The sequence below is a fragment of the Lactuca serriola genome, chromosome 8 (assembly GCF_051521515.1).
Source record: "Lactuca serriola cultivar US96UC23 chromosome 8, Lser_US96UC23_V15, whole genome shotgun sequence".
In the NCBI taxonomy this organism is placed as follows: Eukaryota; Viridiplantae; Streptophyta; class Magnoliopsida; order Asterales; family Asteraceae; genus Lactuca; species Lactuca serriola.
This window is the reverse complement of record NC_136415.1, coordinates 118,048,692-118,064,458: the sequence shown is the minus strand read 5'-3', so window position 1 is coordinate 118,064,458 and position 15,767 is coordinate 118,048,692. Positions and strand designations below refer to the sequence as shown.

The 15,767-nt window shown below is 35.1% G+C and overlaps 1 protein-coding gene and 1 pseudogene across 2 annotated transcripts; both read left to right on the top strand.

Annotated features, from left to right (window-relative positions):
* Window positions 1-278: 278 nt before the first annotated feature.
* On the top strand, window positions 279-653 carry LOC145067342 (putative mitochondrial protein AtMg00820). The gene has a single exon (XM_079014506.1). It carries the CDS (start codon window positions 279-281, stop codon window positions 651-653), a length of 375 nt encoding a protein of 124 aa, XP_078870632.1.
* A 6,918-nt stretch (window positions 654-7,571) lies between these two features.
* On the top strand, window positions 7,572-9,017 carry LOC145065590 (delta(12) fatty acid desaturase DES8.11 pseudogene; annotated as a pseudogene). The gene is made up of 2 exons (XR_013688456.1): window positions 7,572-7,677; window positions 7,761-9,017. The product of XR_013688456.1 is annotated as a delta(12) fatty acid desaturase DES8.11 pseudogene (transcript).
* Window positions 9,018-15,767: the final 6,750 nt, after the last annotated feature.

The window sequence follows — 15,767 nt, the reverse complement described above, 5'->3', positions numbered from 1 at the left end:
GCATATAGGTTCTACGTAATTCAACCTAATGATTAAGTACCGATTAACACCGTTAATGAGTCACATGATGCAATTTTTGATGAAATGCGCTTTGCAACTATTCAAAGGCCTAAGGATCTGACTTTTGGCAGTAATGAATTGCAAAATCCAGAAAGTTCAAATGGTGTTACTGAACCAAAAACACAAGAGCTACAAAAAAGCAAAATATGCCAAGTTCTGAAATATTTCGGTTCTAACTTCCAAGTATTGATGATGATCCAAATGCATTTCAAGAGGCCATGCGGTCGCGTGATGTAATATTTTGGAAGGAAGCAATTGATGATGAAATGTCATCAATTCTTGAAAATAACACTTGGGTATTGACCGATTTGCCACAAGGTTCTAAAGCACTTGGTTGCAAATGGATTTTCAAAAAGAAAATGAAATTTAATGGGACTATTGACAAGTTCAAAGTCAAGTTAGTCATTCAAGGTTTTAGACAAAAACCTGGTATTGACTATTTTGATAAGTATGCTTTGGTTGCACGTATTTCTACTACTAGATTGTTGATTTCCTTAGCAAGTATCTACAATCTGGTGATTCATCAAATGGATTTGAAAACAGCCTTTTTGAATGCTGAACTTGACGAGGAAGTTTACATGAAACAACCATAAGTTTTCATTATGCCCGGTAAAGAGCATATGGTTTATAAACTTGTCAAATCTTTGTATGGGCTGAAACAAACACCTAAACAATGGCATAAAAAGTTTGATGAGGTTAGTTTGTCCTCTGGTTTCAAGATTAATCAATGTGACAAATGTATTTATAGTAGATTTGATGATGCTACCAGTGTAGGAGTGATCATTTGCTTATATGTAGATGATATGTTGATTTTTGGTAGCGACCAAAATCAAGTGGATGAAACAAAGAAAATGGTATCATCAAAGTTTTCCATGAAAGATTTCGGAGAGGCTGATATAATTCTTGGAATAAGAATTAAAAGGATGAAAAAAGGCTTGGTAATAAATCAAAGTCATTATATTGAGAAAATTCAAAGCGTTTTAATTTTATCGATTGTTCTCATGTGAGCACTCCTATGGATCTAAGTGTGAAATTGATGGACAACACAAGAACTTCTATTTTAAAATTGGAATACTCTAAGGCTATTGGTAGTTTGATGTATGCAATGACAAGTACCATGGCTGGCATTGCTTTTGTTGTAGGAAAATTGAGCACGTACACTAAAAATCCTAATGCTCAACATTGGCAAGGAGTGAATAGAGTGTTTAAGTATCTCAGGGGAACCATGGATTATGGATTGAGTTACCCAAGATATCCTTTGGTTTTGGGAGGACATTCGAATGCAAGTTGGATAACCAAACTAGAGGATCAATCCTCAACGACTGTTTGGGTGTGCTTGCTTGAGGGAGGTGTTATTTCTTGGGCTTCCAAGAAGCAAACTTGAATTACAAACTCAACAATGAAATATGATTTTGATGCGTTACATTCTGTAGGTAAAGAAGTTGAATGTTAAAAGAACATAGTCTATGAGATTCCTTTGTGGTCTAAACTGATATCACCTATTTCTGTCCATTGTGATAACGTTTCCGCTTTGGGTAAGGCTTATACTTAAGTGTGTAATGATAAGTGTCGACACTTAGGTGTCCGAAACAGTATGATTAGAGAAAAAATCATGAATGGTGTAATTTCTATTGATTTTGTGAAATCACAACATAATTTGGCAGATCAATTGACTAGGGGTTTGTCTAGTGACTTAGTGTACAGGTCTGTGATTGGGATGGGATTAAAGTCCATCTAAATTTTGTAATGGTGAGACGTCCAATTCCATTCTAATATGATATTAGGAGCTATATTCAATGTGGAAAGCTCACACTTATAGATTGGAACACATGAAGTATACATCCTAGGTAATGTCTTCGGTTCTACAGTTGACTAGGTTAAGGTTTAACTTGTTAATAATTCCTTTGATTAAATGTATATGTCTATACATGGAAAGGAGTTACCTATGTGATTGTGAAATGTAGCCTCATTTCAAGAGTTTGTAAAGTTGGTCTTGATACGATCATGAGAGGATTAGGACACAGAGATTAATAATAACGTCAGGTTGTATTTTGCTAGAAATTTCAATAAACTAGTATGTATTTTATTTTATGGTATTCAAATGGGTTGATGTTTTCAATTCTTAGAACACCCTAATTCTCAAGTATTTGTAAGATTATGATGCTAAGTGGAAATTCAATCGTTACGAAAATTTCATTTTGTACTAGTTTGGTTTTGTTTTGATAATGTTATATTTGTTCAAGGGTTACACTAAAATGGGGGATGATTGTTTGTGATTTTAGTGTCACCAGGACATTTTTGTGTAACTGGAACTTATATGTGAGCTAAGGGGCTTCATGATTTGCACTCTAATATATGTTTGGGTATGTGCGGATTGCACACATGTATAAGATAGAATTGGAAGTAGGTTTAATGACAAGTCGGGGGTCTAGGAGTAGCGCCTTTGAGTATGGGGTTTCCATATAGGCAGTGCCAATTTGGCGAGGTCTAGGGGTATAGTTGAAAAATTGAATTCTTGAGGGTGATTATGGTAAAATTGACTCTCTTTTGGTGGAGAGGGATCACATTTTGGTTCTCATGTTTCTTCACACGAACTTAGAATCTTCTAGAAATTTTGCTTACGTTTTATGCGCCTAGATTTATGTGTCCCCTTGGGATTATCCTAAGCTGATCAGAGGGTAGAAATATCAGTTCAAAAAGTGTGTACACAATTCAAGGGGTATCCAGATTTCCACCATAAAACCCTACCCAATTTCTAACAAGAATTTCAATTCTTTCACCACCCCTAATTAGGAGTGCCAAAATCAATCAAATATAGATTTTGAAGGAACTCAATTATTCCGTTTGATGGTCCAAAAGACATACTTCCTCCGTCCCAATATTATTGTCCACAGACAAAAAACACACAGATTAAGAAAAACATTAATTACTACTAACTTTATATAATAAAATGACAGTTTTGTCCTTACTTTGCATTTAATATTCCATTAAATGCTTAGTTGGTTAAGTAATAATGAGGGGGTATTTTGGTAAAAATGTTATTTATTTTTAGAAGTGGACTATTATTTTGGGACAAACCAAAAAGGAAAGATGGACAATAATTTTGGGAAGGAGGGAGTATGAAAGAATCTCAAATTCAATTCTTTTGAATTTCACTAGAATCCACAAAGGATTGACTAATAAGTACCATGTGTTCAATTGGTGATAAATAGCAGATGAAATTGGTCGTACGTAATAAGTGTATATTAAACGTGTTTTAGAGTAAACGGTGTGAGCAACGCCCACATCTATTTTTGTGACGTGGAAAGACCAAAACTTCGTGGTCACGGCTAAATACACCCCCCCCCCCTTTTGTTTTCATCTGTTACCAACGATTTTGTTGCCCTTCGATGCCCACATAACGATTCGTAACGCGATGGAACGGTCATTTTTTTTACTATTGGTGAACAGTCATTATGTAAAAAATTAACTTTTTTATTTTACATATAAATACACACACAAACATAATTTTTAAACACCCAATCTTCTCTCATCTTCATACTCCTTTCTACTTTTTCTAAAACAAAAAATCACTTTCCTTTTCAACCAAATACGGAGCAAAACATGAACACCCAGCCTCCACACATAAACACATTCGTCCCAATGGGTTTCGTACAATACGGTAGTTATATGAACCTACTCAACTCAAAATCACCCCCAATGCAATTTCCTAAATTTCCTTACATGCAACGAAACCCAAATCTTCAACAAAACCTTTTCGGTGCTTTCAGTTCCATGCAACAAACAACCACACAACCACCACCAGAAATTATTCCCGAAACACGAGTTGGAGGCAGTCTGAAAAGGAGAGGGAAAGGGAAAGGGAAAAGGAAGGCAGTCACCTATACTGAAGAAGAACCTCCACTATGGTGGACACCAGAGGATCAGTACGCGTTGGCAATGGCATGGTGTGGGACTTCAAAGAGTTTAACCATTGGAAATGATATGCAAGGAATTAGGTTTTAGGAAGTCGTTCTTGGCAATTTCCACGCGCTTATGAAGGAACAAACATATCGCAATTTCGATATGCTTAGTAGCAAGTGGACTCCGATCAGTCGCCGATGCACCAAGTTTAATGCGATTTTCATGAGACTAGAATCGCAAAAGCAAAGTGATGCAAATGATTTTGATGTGTACAAAGCTGCACGAGAACAATATCAAGTTAAAATGGGGCACACTTTCGAATTTGAAAAAATATGGGAGATTGTCAGGTAAGATCCAAAATGGATTAAGGCACCAACATCGTTAGAGGCACAATCAAAGAGGTCTCGTAATTCTAGTTCGTTTGACGTTTTCGATGCACGAATGCACATCTACCTCAATGCCGACACGAATGACATCCCTGACGACATCAAAGAGATCTCCCCCTCCCCCCCCCCCATGTCGACCGATCGGACGCGACAAAGCGAAAGACGCTCAATGTCACACAGACGAAACTGATAAAAGGGCACAAGAGTTGGTAGAAATGAAAGCAAAGTTCGACCAACACAATCTGATCGCCCAACAAAAGCTGATGTGCAACGTGAACACTTGGAGTTTTTGTGTAAGTAGACGGAGAAAAATCAAATGGCGAAGGATTTAACAATTCTCCAGACTACCGAAGAAAATATAAGACCAGGAGAAGTGCAAGTACTCCGAAAGATGAAGGAGAAAATCGAAAAGCAATATTTGGATGACTAGTTGATCATTTTTTAGTTTTTAGAACAATGTTCTTTTTGTGTGTTCAACATTGTTTTTTTTTTTATTTGGTGTGTAATGTTATTTTAAATTTTGAATGATATGGTTATTCTATGATTTAATTAAATTACGTGTTTCGTTTTTTCCTTAAAATAATCCGTGATTAAAAAAATAAACTGAAAAAGAAACAAGCAAAAATAAATAAATTGAAAAAAGAAAAAAAAAACGAAAAATTAAATAAAAAAATAAATGATGACATAGAAAGTTAAAGATGTTATAACTAGTTGACAATTTTCTCCATTTGATGTTATGATACCATTTCGATATGACATGTAAGATGATACATTTTAGATGTGATAACTAATCAAGCAAACATAGTTTATTAAAAGAATGAACATAATATAAAAAAATAAAAAAAATAAAACAGGAAAAAGTGTACTACTTAGGTTTCAAGTGGGGAAATGGTCTCTGCTAAACGTTCCGTCAACATGTTTAGCAAAATTGAATAAATTTCGTTAATTTGAATGGGAAGACTAGACACCAGCGGTCTTTCAACGGTGTTGCAACATTCTTGCTAAGAGGTCAGGTCATTTTCCTACCACATTCTCATAGCTTACAAGTTGGATATGTATGGGCAAATAAGTTAATTAAAGTCAACATATCATTTATTGGTTTGTAGTTATATTTATTTTATAACTTTTTATATTATTGTCATTTATTTAAATATATTTGTATTATTTATGTTTTAGAAAGATGAGTCTCCCCAAACGAGTGCATTTGACCAGCTTATGCGCACCATGACTATGGTCTGAAGTCACCACAAAAGAACTCAAACAAACCACCATTACCACACGAGCAAAAAACAACAATCAAATTAGAATTCGGGTAGACAGGCTATCATATACACATCCCTAGAATATTTCAGTGGTAGGCGACTAATGAAATGGTTGTATTGTTTGTTTATAAACCAAATATGTATTGTGCTAGAAACCATAATTAGTTTATATTTTTTATGATGCTAGCTCATAACTAGCTCTTCTCTGTATATATATGGTTGTTTTTTTTAAAAAACGATTATTATATATCTTTTAAATTATTTGTTTTTTTAACTATTAATAATTATATTCATTTGAATGTATTATTCAGTAACGGTTAGTTATCGATATTTAAGATATTTGTTAAAAAAATAAATAAGTTGATGTTATATATGAAATACTTTTGATATTGTATTGATATAAGAGCAAATACAAAGGCTGAATTAACACAATTGAAAATTTTGTATCATCATATCGGTGTGGATGATGTAAACCGGCCACTTGGGATGTTCGAAAATCCGGAGTTTTGAATATCTGAAATTATGGATTATGGATACGGATTCAGATTGCAATAGGATACCTGAATTTTTCCTCAATTTGTACTTGTACTTATCTTTTACTCCAACTAAATATAAAATTCAATAAACATAAGCCGTACAGAATTTCTGGTTTCTAAATTCCAACAGCAATGTTCGTTCACACAAGTAATTCAATAGTCAATAGTCAATAGTCGATACTCACTTTCCAGTGAGTTCCTTTCTATCACCTATATAGCAGCAAATAAGGAATTGCATAAAAGTCTCTTACGCACAAAATGCAGAATACAATTTGGCCACAATAATAAGTCCACCTGGAGCACTATGAGGATATTTTGATTTATTAACCTATAACTGAAGTATCTTATTAATTTTCTTTAACAATATATACCAAAATTCATAGTTGTTTTGTTATTTTATGAATCTCCATATTGTTTGTTTCACTTAATCTAAGGGGTTATCGTTGACGAGTCCTCCTTAAAGAATAGCAAACAGTCAAACTATCAATCGCAATTAAAGAACACACCACTGACTAACTGTAATCAATATCGCTACCTGCAAGTAGTGTGAAAAGATATTAAAGAGCACACCACTACCCGCCACAATGGACTTTCAACGGTGTTGCAACTTTCTTGCAGAAACACCACGTCAGCATCTTCCTTGCAATTTCTGAAAGACATGCAATTCATTTGCATATGATCTGACTGGTTTTTATCAAACGTTTAGTAAGAGTCCGATAATTCATAATTATTTGTTGGTTGCATAACTCCGATTTTTTTAATCCAGAAAATATTCGAACCAAGTATTTTAAAACTGATTTCGAAAAAACCAGAATAGAATATAAATGATCTGATGGTTACTAACTCGATTTAAAAAAATGGGAATCTGATTTTTCCCCGAGTTTTATCCAATTTTAAAAACTCCAGATTTTAATCCGATTAAAATTGAATTTTTTTCTTGAAAAGTCTTTATCCAAAAAAAACTTACGTACACTTTTACAAGTATTTTATTTGGTTTGAGTAAATTTGAATTAAAAAAATAAATAAATAAAATGGATTTTGTATAGGCATCTCGGAAAACATATTAAAAAGAGATCAGTTAAATTTGTATCGTTATAAATTATACGAGATGTTCATATCTAATGCCAAAATCCAGTAAAAACATATTTGGATTTAAGCAAATCGGATAACCAAAAAATAAAAAAAAAATAAAAGATTTAATATGAACCCGGTTTTAACAAAAATCAAGTTGATACTTCTATTTAGTTGATAATTTTTTTACATCATTGTAATATTATTTAAACGTATTTATATAATTTATATATAAACTAAATATGAAGTCCTATTTGATTATTATATATCTTAAAAACTATTTATTCTTTAAATAATAAATATTTATATTCATATACATATTATTATGATTAAACTATTTGAGCCAATAATGTTGGCAACTCACTATAAATTAAATATGAAGCTCGTCGAAATCCAATAAGAACCCAACAAGTCAAAGAGAACTTCTCTCTCATATCCCCTCACGGGCTTTGAGTTCTTGTAATTCTCCCTACTTTTTTCTATTAATAGCAAGAAAAGAATATTGAAGTTGCATAAATCTCATAGTACTCTTTCATTTGCAGATAAATCATCTAAAAGCAACATGGGTGCAGGTGGTAATATGTTGGATCCAAGTAAGGCCAACGATATACTAAAACGTGTCCCAGTTGAGCCACCATTCTCATTAAGTGATCTAAAGAAAGCAATCCCTGCTCATTGCTTCGAGCGATCTCTCATCCGTTCATCTTACTATGTTGTTCATGATCTCGTTGTTGCTTACGTCTTCTACTTCCTTGCCGATAAATATATTCCTATTCTTCCTTATCCTCTAGCTTACTTAGCATGGCCAGTTTACTGGTTCTGCCAAGCAAGCATTCTTACTGGCTTATGGGTCATCGGTCATGAATGTGGTCACCATGCCTTTAGTGACTACCAGTGGATTGATGACACAGTCGGCTTCATCGTCCACTCTGCTCTCCTCACCCCTTATTTCTCTTGGAAATACAGCCACCGAAATCACCATGCCAACACAAATTCACTTGATAACGATGAAGTTTACATTCCTAAACGCAAGTCCAAAGTCACGCTTTACTCTAAAATTCTTAACAACCCACCTGGTCGAGTGTTCACCTTGGTGTTTAGGTTGACCCTTGGGTTTCCTTTATACCTCTTAACTAATATTTCTGGCAAGAAATACGGAAGGTTTGCCAACCACTTTGATCCGATGAGTCCAATTTTCACCCAGCGTGAACGGATTCAAGTTCTGCTATCGGATTTTGGTCTTCTTGCTGCATTTTATGCAATTAAACTTCTAGTAGATAACAACGGAGCTGCTTGGGTAACCTGCATATATGGAGTTCCAGTGCTAGGTGTATTTGTCTTTTTCGTTTTGATCACGTATTTGCACCACACCCATCTGTCATTACCTCATTATGATTCAACTGAATGGAACTGGATCAGAGGGGCTTTGTCAACAATCGATAGGGACTTTGGCTTCCTGAATAGGGTTTTACATGACGTTACACACACTCACGTCTTGCATCATTTGATTTCATACATTCCACACTATCATGCAAAGGAGGCAAGGGATGCAATTAAACCAGTCTTGGGCGAGTTTTATAAGATCGACAGGACTCCGATTTTCAAAGCAATGTATAGAGAGGCCAAGGAATGCATCTACATCGAGCCTGATGAAGATAGCGAGCAAAAAGGTGTATATTGGTACCATAAAATGTGAACAATTGGAAAAATGTATCTGCGCATTTAATGTCTTTTACCTTTATTCTATGTATAATAAGCTATCTTGAATAAAATTGTGCTGAAATTGTTGGTTTTTTAAATATGCTTCTGGGTTGTGATATTATATCTACTTGCAATTAAAACCTCCACCAAATTGGTTAGGCTTTTTTTTAACCGCAAATGTGTTTCACTCCTAAACTATTCTTAAATCTATTTTTCTAAGGCCATTAGGTATGGATCCGTTGTGGTGGTGTTATAACAAGAAGACAGAGTGGTGTTCATGGTGTTATAACACTATGTTAAGAGGAGAGAGATAGAGAAGATAATTTGGCAGCCAATAGAAAAACTCGTTTCTTCTTGTCATGGAGACAACAAGAAGCACCACAACAAGATGCAACAAGAGGGGGGGGGGGGGGGGGGGGGTGTTCTCTCCCGTCACAACGCCGTTGAGGGTGTCACCTCAGCATAACGAGCACGCCACAATGCCCATACCGTCTACTCTAAAGGGATCAATGAGAGACGAAACCGTTGGAAGGATCAGTTATTTTGAGTTTAATATTAGTGGAATGATAAGTTGACATTTATTTTATGTCACAACATAGTGTAAAAATTAAAAATATATTGAGCACTTTATATATTGAGTGGTCAAAATAAAAAAAAAATAATAAAATAAGCTTTGTAGTCGGATGATACAAAGTGTTCGGTAAATAAAAATAAATAAATATAAGTTATAAACAAAATTTCTAACGAAAATTATTTGAGAAATAACATTTTATTTAACATTAATACGTGATCTTATTATTTTTATAAATACGAATATATAATCTATATAAAATATAATATGTAAAATAAAGATCAATGCAAATGGTTATGTATGTATGAAAATGATGGAATGGCTACTTAATATCGACAGAAATAAATTCGTATGTATTTTGTATATAATTAGCTATGAAATAGCGGCGTAAATATATCTGTAGGTATTCCGTCGGTAATTAGCTACGAAATACCTATGACATCGCAACGGAAGATATTAGCTACAAAATAGCTACGAAATACCAACGGATTTGTAATTGCTATTATTATTATTATTATTATTATTATTATTATTATTATTATTATTATTATTATTCGAGTCTTAAAAAAAATTTCGTTCGTTTTTTTTACATATTTAAGACATAAACAATTAAAAATCATACTTATAGTACTAATAATAATAATAGTTATAAACATAATGATATTACTAATAATGATAATAATTTATAATAATAGTAATGAATGTGTTTTAACACACAAACAAACGAAAAAAACTACTTTTAACATATCAATAAGGGGAAATAAACTATTTTTAATGCATAAATAATAAAAAAAATGATGATAATAAGGGGAAACATGTATGTATGTATGTATGTATGTATGTACGTGTATGTGTGTATATGTATGTGTATCTATATGTATGTGTGTATGTATATATACGTCTATATATGTGTATGTATATTTATGTGTATGTGTGACAACCTATTATTTTCAAATCTGTAAAAGTCAGCCAAAGTCAACAAAAGTCAAAATTTGTCAAATAAAAGTCAAACTCGTTGATTTATTTATTTATTAGAAGCTTATCTAAAGTTTTGATATAGCTAAGCCTTTTAATTAGTGTTGCAATATAATGATCTAAATTCGAGGATCGAAAACCCTCGCATAAAGGTAAACGCTCGGATCGAAAATGGGTTCTCGATCGTAAACCCTTCGGACATCAAACCTTCGCATGATGCTCTTTCTCGGCTGAAAACTACTTCTCTGGTAGAGTTCCTGACCGAGATCCCCTAAATGTTATCCATTGGCACGTGATTCTAAGTGTTTTTCTAGTCCCAATGAAGGTGTCCCATCATGATTTCGTCCATATACATATGTGGACCAAAATCAATACCTCATTCTTACACTTGTTGGCCCAAAACTCCCTTTTTCCCTCTCAAAAACACTATCGAGAACCCTACATTCTCTCTCAAGTATCATACGAAGACCACTTGAATCTTTATAGGATCATATTGAATTCATCAAGTGTTCTTCATAGCTTTCGAAATCATCATCCAATCACCTTTGTTCCAACCAAAAACACCCATATCTACTTGGGTTCACCAAGAACACCACTTGAATCACCAAGTGACCGAAAACACATAGGTGGCCGAAAACACCTATCTCCCTTTCGGTTCACTTCTAATACTCCTATTTGTAAGTGATTCTTACATCTTAGGCTATTCCATAACATGTTTACCACTATATTCACTAATTATATACATATATTGCATGAAATGCGATTAGGATTCGGTTTTGTTACGGGTTCTAACTTGTGGAATTAACTCTACTACACTATATCTTCACTCGGACACTCACATAAGGCGAATTCATACCCCTATGTTTTACCATTTTTAAATGCTTTTAGGGGAGAATACAAGTAAAACACAAAGTATTTGTGTTAACACTTACATATGATTACAAATCATTTTTAGATACTTAATGCCTTTATCAACTTATCAAACCATTTTAAACTATTTTTCATCCTCTTAAATTACTATTTTTATCAAACTATATTCATATATATATATATATATATATATATATATATATATATATATATATATATGTATGTATAATTAGGATTTAACATACTTAGGACTATTGCTCTTGTCTTAACTCATGTTCCTTGTTTGGTTGTGGGCTTAGGATAGGATCACCAGTCCGACTATCAGTTAAACCTTAATTATACATGCCAAATATACATATGAGTATTAAACTTATTTCAATAACATTGTTAGTCATTTTCAGTACAAACATAACACTTGTAAACTATAATAGGTATAGTTTTGAGATCCATTTCACATTATTTTCTAGTTCAATAATACATTACATGAATCAATACATAAGTAGAAATTACTTTTCATTACAAGTACATTATTCATTTACAAGAACAAGAAAACATATACGCTCTATACGTAAACGAATTAATACTAGAATGTGAGACACTACTTCATGGTACCTCCTAAGGTATGTGTTATGTCCTATTTTATAACAAGAGTCTCCTAGAGGGAGAGCATGAATTTGTGTATAGATCTATACGGGACTAACAATCCCTACCTCGACTATTAGCTACATTTGGACCGGCAGGTCTAGGGGTGACAAATGTCATAACATTCTGACGCCTGAAGAATGTCGTGTAGGCCGCTAGTCAGTTCAGTATGATTATAATCTCACTCATAGTAAGCTTTAACTAAACATTCGGTTTACAAAACAAACACTACTTCAGTAGTTTTATTCTAAGTAATAAGACTACTTATCAGTATTTTCCAGCAGTAATACACTATAGGGTTCATAAAAGTGCGGTATACTATTTTCTACCAAAGAAAACATACATTTATGGAAAACATACACTCACACTATTTCAGAATACAATAACATACAAACATTTTGGTCTTAATGCTTAAGATTGCTTTTCGTTTAAATAGAGAAAATATGGGATTTTCTGGGGAACATACTAACATTTTCATGGAACAAATACAAACTTCATATACTAAATGCTTATGAACTCACCAACTTAAATGTTGATACTCTCTTTTCAAAATAACATGTATTCTCAGGGAACCAGTAGACAGGTACACTTACCCAGGTTTTTGAGATGACGGAGCATGTTCAAGACTCTTCTTTTGATTTTGCTATACATTTTTGGTGTCATACAATTAACTCTAAGAACACACATGTATTAACTATATTTTAAATACACTGGATGTTGTTTCTTGTTTTACTATTATGCAATTGTTGTGATACTGTACATGATGTCCTCCACCCCTGAACGTTTCCGTCGTTCTGGTTTGGGGATGTGACAGATTGGTATCAAAGCTTTTTTTTTTTATAATGAACTAAGAATATCAAACCATAAAAAGATATACTACTATAAATGCTATGGGGCTGAAGCGCTCTGACTAAAAGTATAGTTTTAAAATCTAAGTATTTTTAAAAAAAAGTATAATATTGTACTTACATGCTTACTAGATCGGTATTATAGCTGAAACAAAGAAAAAGTATTATGATTGTTGAACAGTACGAGTAGACTTTGGAATATATATAATCAGGTATGGGACTGATATAGCCTGATCAACTATATCTATTCGAGAGGTTATTAGCATATGCCTAGGAATGGTCGTGGTGTTGTAACAAGTCTAAAAACTTACCAAACCCTACTACAAAGGAGTACTAGAACTTAACATACTAAATACTATAGGAATATTTGTAGCATGATAAAACCATCTATAGATTTTTTAATATCTATTACACCCCTATTCTCGCGTAGATATAATGGTTGAATTTCATCTGCTGGGAGACCTGTACTTTCCCAATCAAGGGAACGGGGATGGCTCGAAGAGGTACCAAAAGACGACCCTGTGGCTCCAATAGAAGAAGACTTCGAGGAATAGGATGATGAGGATATTCAAGAAGACTATTACTCGGAACCAGAAGTCTATGATCCAAATCAAGTTGCCTAAAATCCCAATCCCCGACAGAACTTCCAAGCTCCGACAGTTCAGTGTGCAGTAAACTTAGAAGGGTGGAGTCGTGAACAAGGTCAGCAACTTCCCTATAATGGGGACCGAAGCGTCTACAACCTTCATGAAGGAGGCTTAGCAGACAGAGCCCTCCCTGTGTTAGTACGTCGATTTGCTCGTAACGATGAGCAAGTAAGAGCAGCTATCCATCGACTCGTGGAGGTTGGTGCTACCATGGTAGTCAACACAGTTCGCCTCTGCCACCTGAATGAAGACCAAGAGTTAACCAGGAATCACACTGATGCACTGCATAGGGAACTGGCTACCAACCGAGCCGAGGTTAGAGAACTTTGGGGGCGCCAAGCAGCATTAGAAAGGCGTGTGTTTGAAACAGAACACCAGTTAGCTAAATTTAGGGCTGAAACTAGTACGAAGCAGAACAACACTCCTCACAAGTAGCGCATACCCTACTCACTTTTTTGGATATAGATTAAGACTTCGTATATGCACTAGTGTTATTGTTCATGTTTATAGTTCGACATCAAAAGTTCATTTTTTGATAGGTCAGTATGATGTCAAAGTTTTCTCGTTAAGTTGGTATGTTGTAGACCTACTTCAAGGTCAAAATTTCTGAACTCTATACATCTAATATACCAATGATTTTGACATGCATCCTCTTTTCTTTGGAAAATTTTCTATCAAATTCTTGATGCTACTTTACAGGTTATTACTTGTGTTAGACTCTATTTCCAACTCTTTGTAGAATACGTATTGAATCAGTGTAAATTGGTTTAAAGTCTCCTGATTTATAATCGCTATTGAATTCTTACTATCAGTTCATCTTTAAAAACTCTATAGTTGAAAGATGCCGCCTCGTAGATCTAGAAGACACGCCAACCCTACGCCGATAACTTCAAAACGATCGCCGCTGCCACAATTCGATCCTGTAGTTTTCCAAGATGCATTGACAGTGGATGTGACGACAGCCCTGACCCAATTCAATACTAGTGGCTCTAGTGGGTCTGGAACAGGTACCAACTCGAATCACGGAGAAAGCCACAAACACCATAGGGAGTGTTCCTACAAGGACTTCACCAACTGCAAACCCAGGGCCTTTAATGGGAGTGGAGGAATCATTCCTCTGTTGCAATGGATCGAGAAAACGGAGTCAATCTTCGAGATCTGCTCCTACCCTGAAGGAAGAAAAGTGACATTTGATGCCTCTACTTTCTCTGATAGGGCCCTCACATGGTGGAATGGCCATGTCAAGTCACTTACTCTCATTGTGGCTAACTCATTGGGATGGGAAAGCATAAAAACCATAATGATAGGGGAGTACTGCCCGAGGGGTGAGGTACAGAAACTGGAGGAAGAACTTTGGAGCCTTACCATGACAAGCTCTGACATAGTAGCCTATACTACTAGATTTAGTGACCTGGTAGCTCTATGTCCCGGGATGGTTCCCACAGAAAGTAAGAAGATTGAGAGGGATATCTGGGGACTATTACCTCCATTCCAAGGGAATGTATTGTGTTCAAACCCTACCAAATTCGATAGTGCCAAACGCTTGGCTCAAAGACTTATTAACATGGAGTCCACCAACGTGCAGCAATCCTTGTCCCCGAATAAGCTAAAGTGATTGACAACAAAAGGAAGTTTTGGGACAGAAAGAAGAAACAACCGGCACAGGACTCCACCAAGAAACAACAGATTGTGGTTGTTCATGCTGCAACAACCCCTGTTGCCCCTACACTAGCAAAGCAGTACGCACCCTCACTCTATAGCTATTCTTTCTAAATCGACCTTATGTCGGTCTCTATAAAAAGTTTCGACGTTATCATCGGCATGGATTGGTTGAGTCCCCATCATGCAGACATCCTATGTTATGAGAAAGTCGTTTGCCTTAGCCTACCGAGTGGTGAAACAGTAGTCGTCTTATGGTGACAAAACAGTCATGAACCTTCGAATCATCTTGTGCATCCAAGCCCAGAAGTACTTATGAAAGGAATACCATGTGTTCTTAGCTCACGTGGTTGACAGGACCCAGGAAGTGAAAGACATAAAGCGCATTCCTGAGGTATGTGATTTTCCCGACATCTTTCCTAAAGATCTCCCTGGAGTACCACCAAAACGTCAAGTTGAGTTCGGAATCGACTTAATTCCTGGAGCTAACCCTGTAGCCAAATCGCCCTATCGTCTAGCACCAGCAGAGATGCAGGAACTATCCAGTCAACTAAATGAACTGCTCAGCAAGGGATTCATCAAACCGAGCTTCTCACCCTAGGGAGCACCGATTTTGTTAGTGAAGAAGAAGGATGG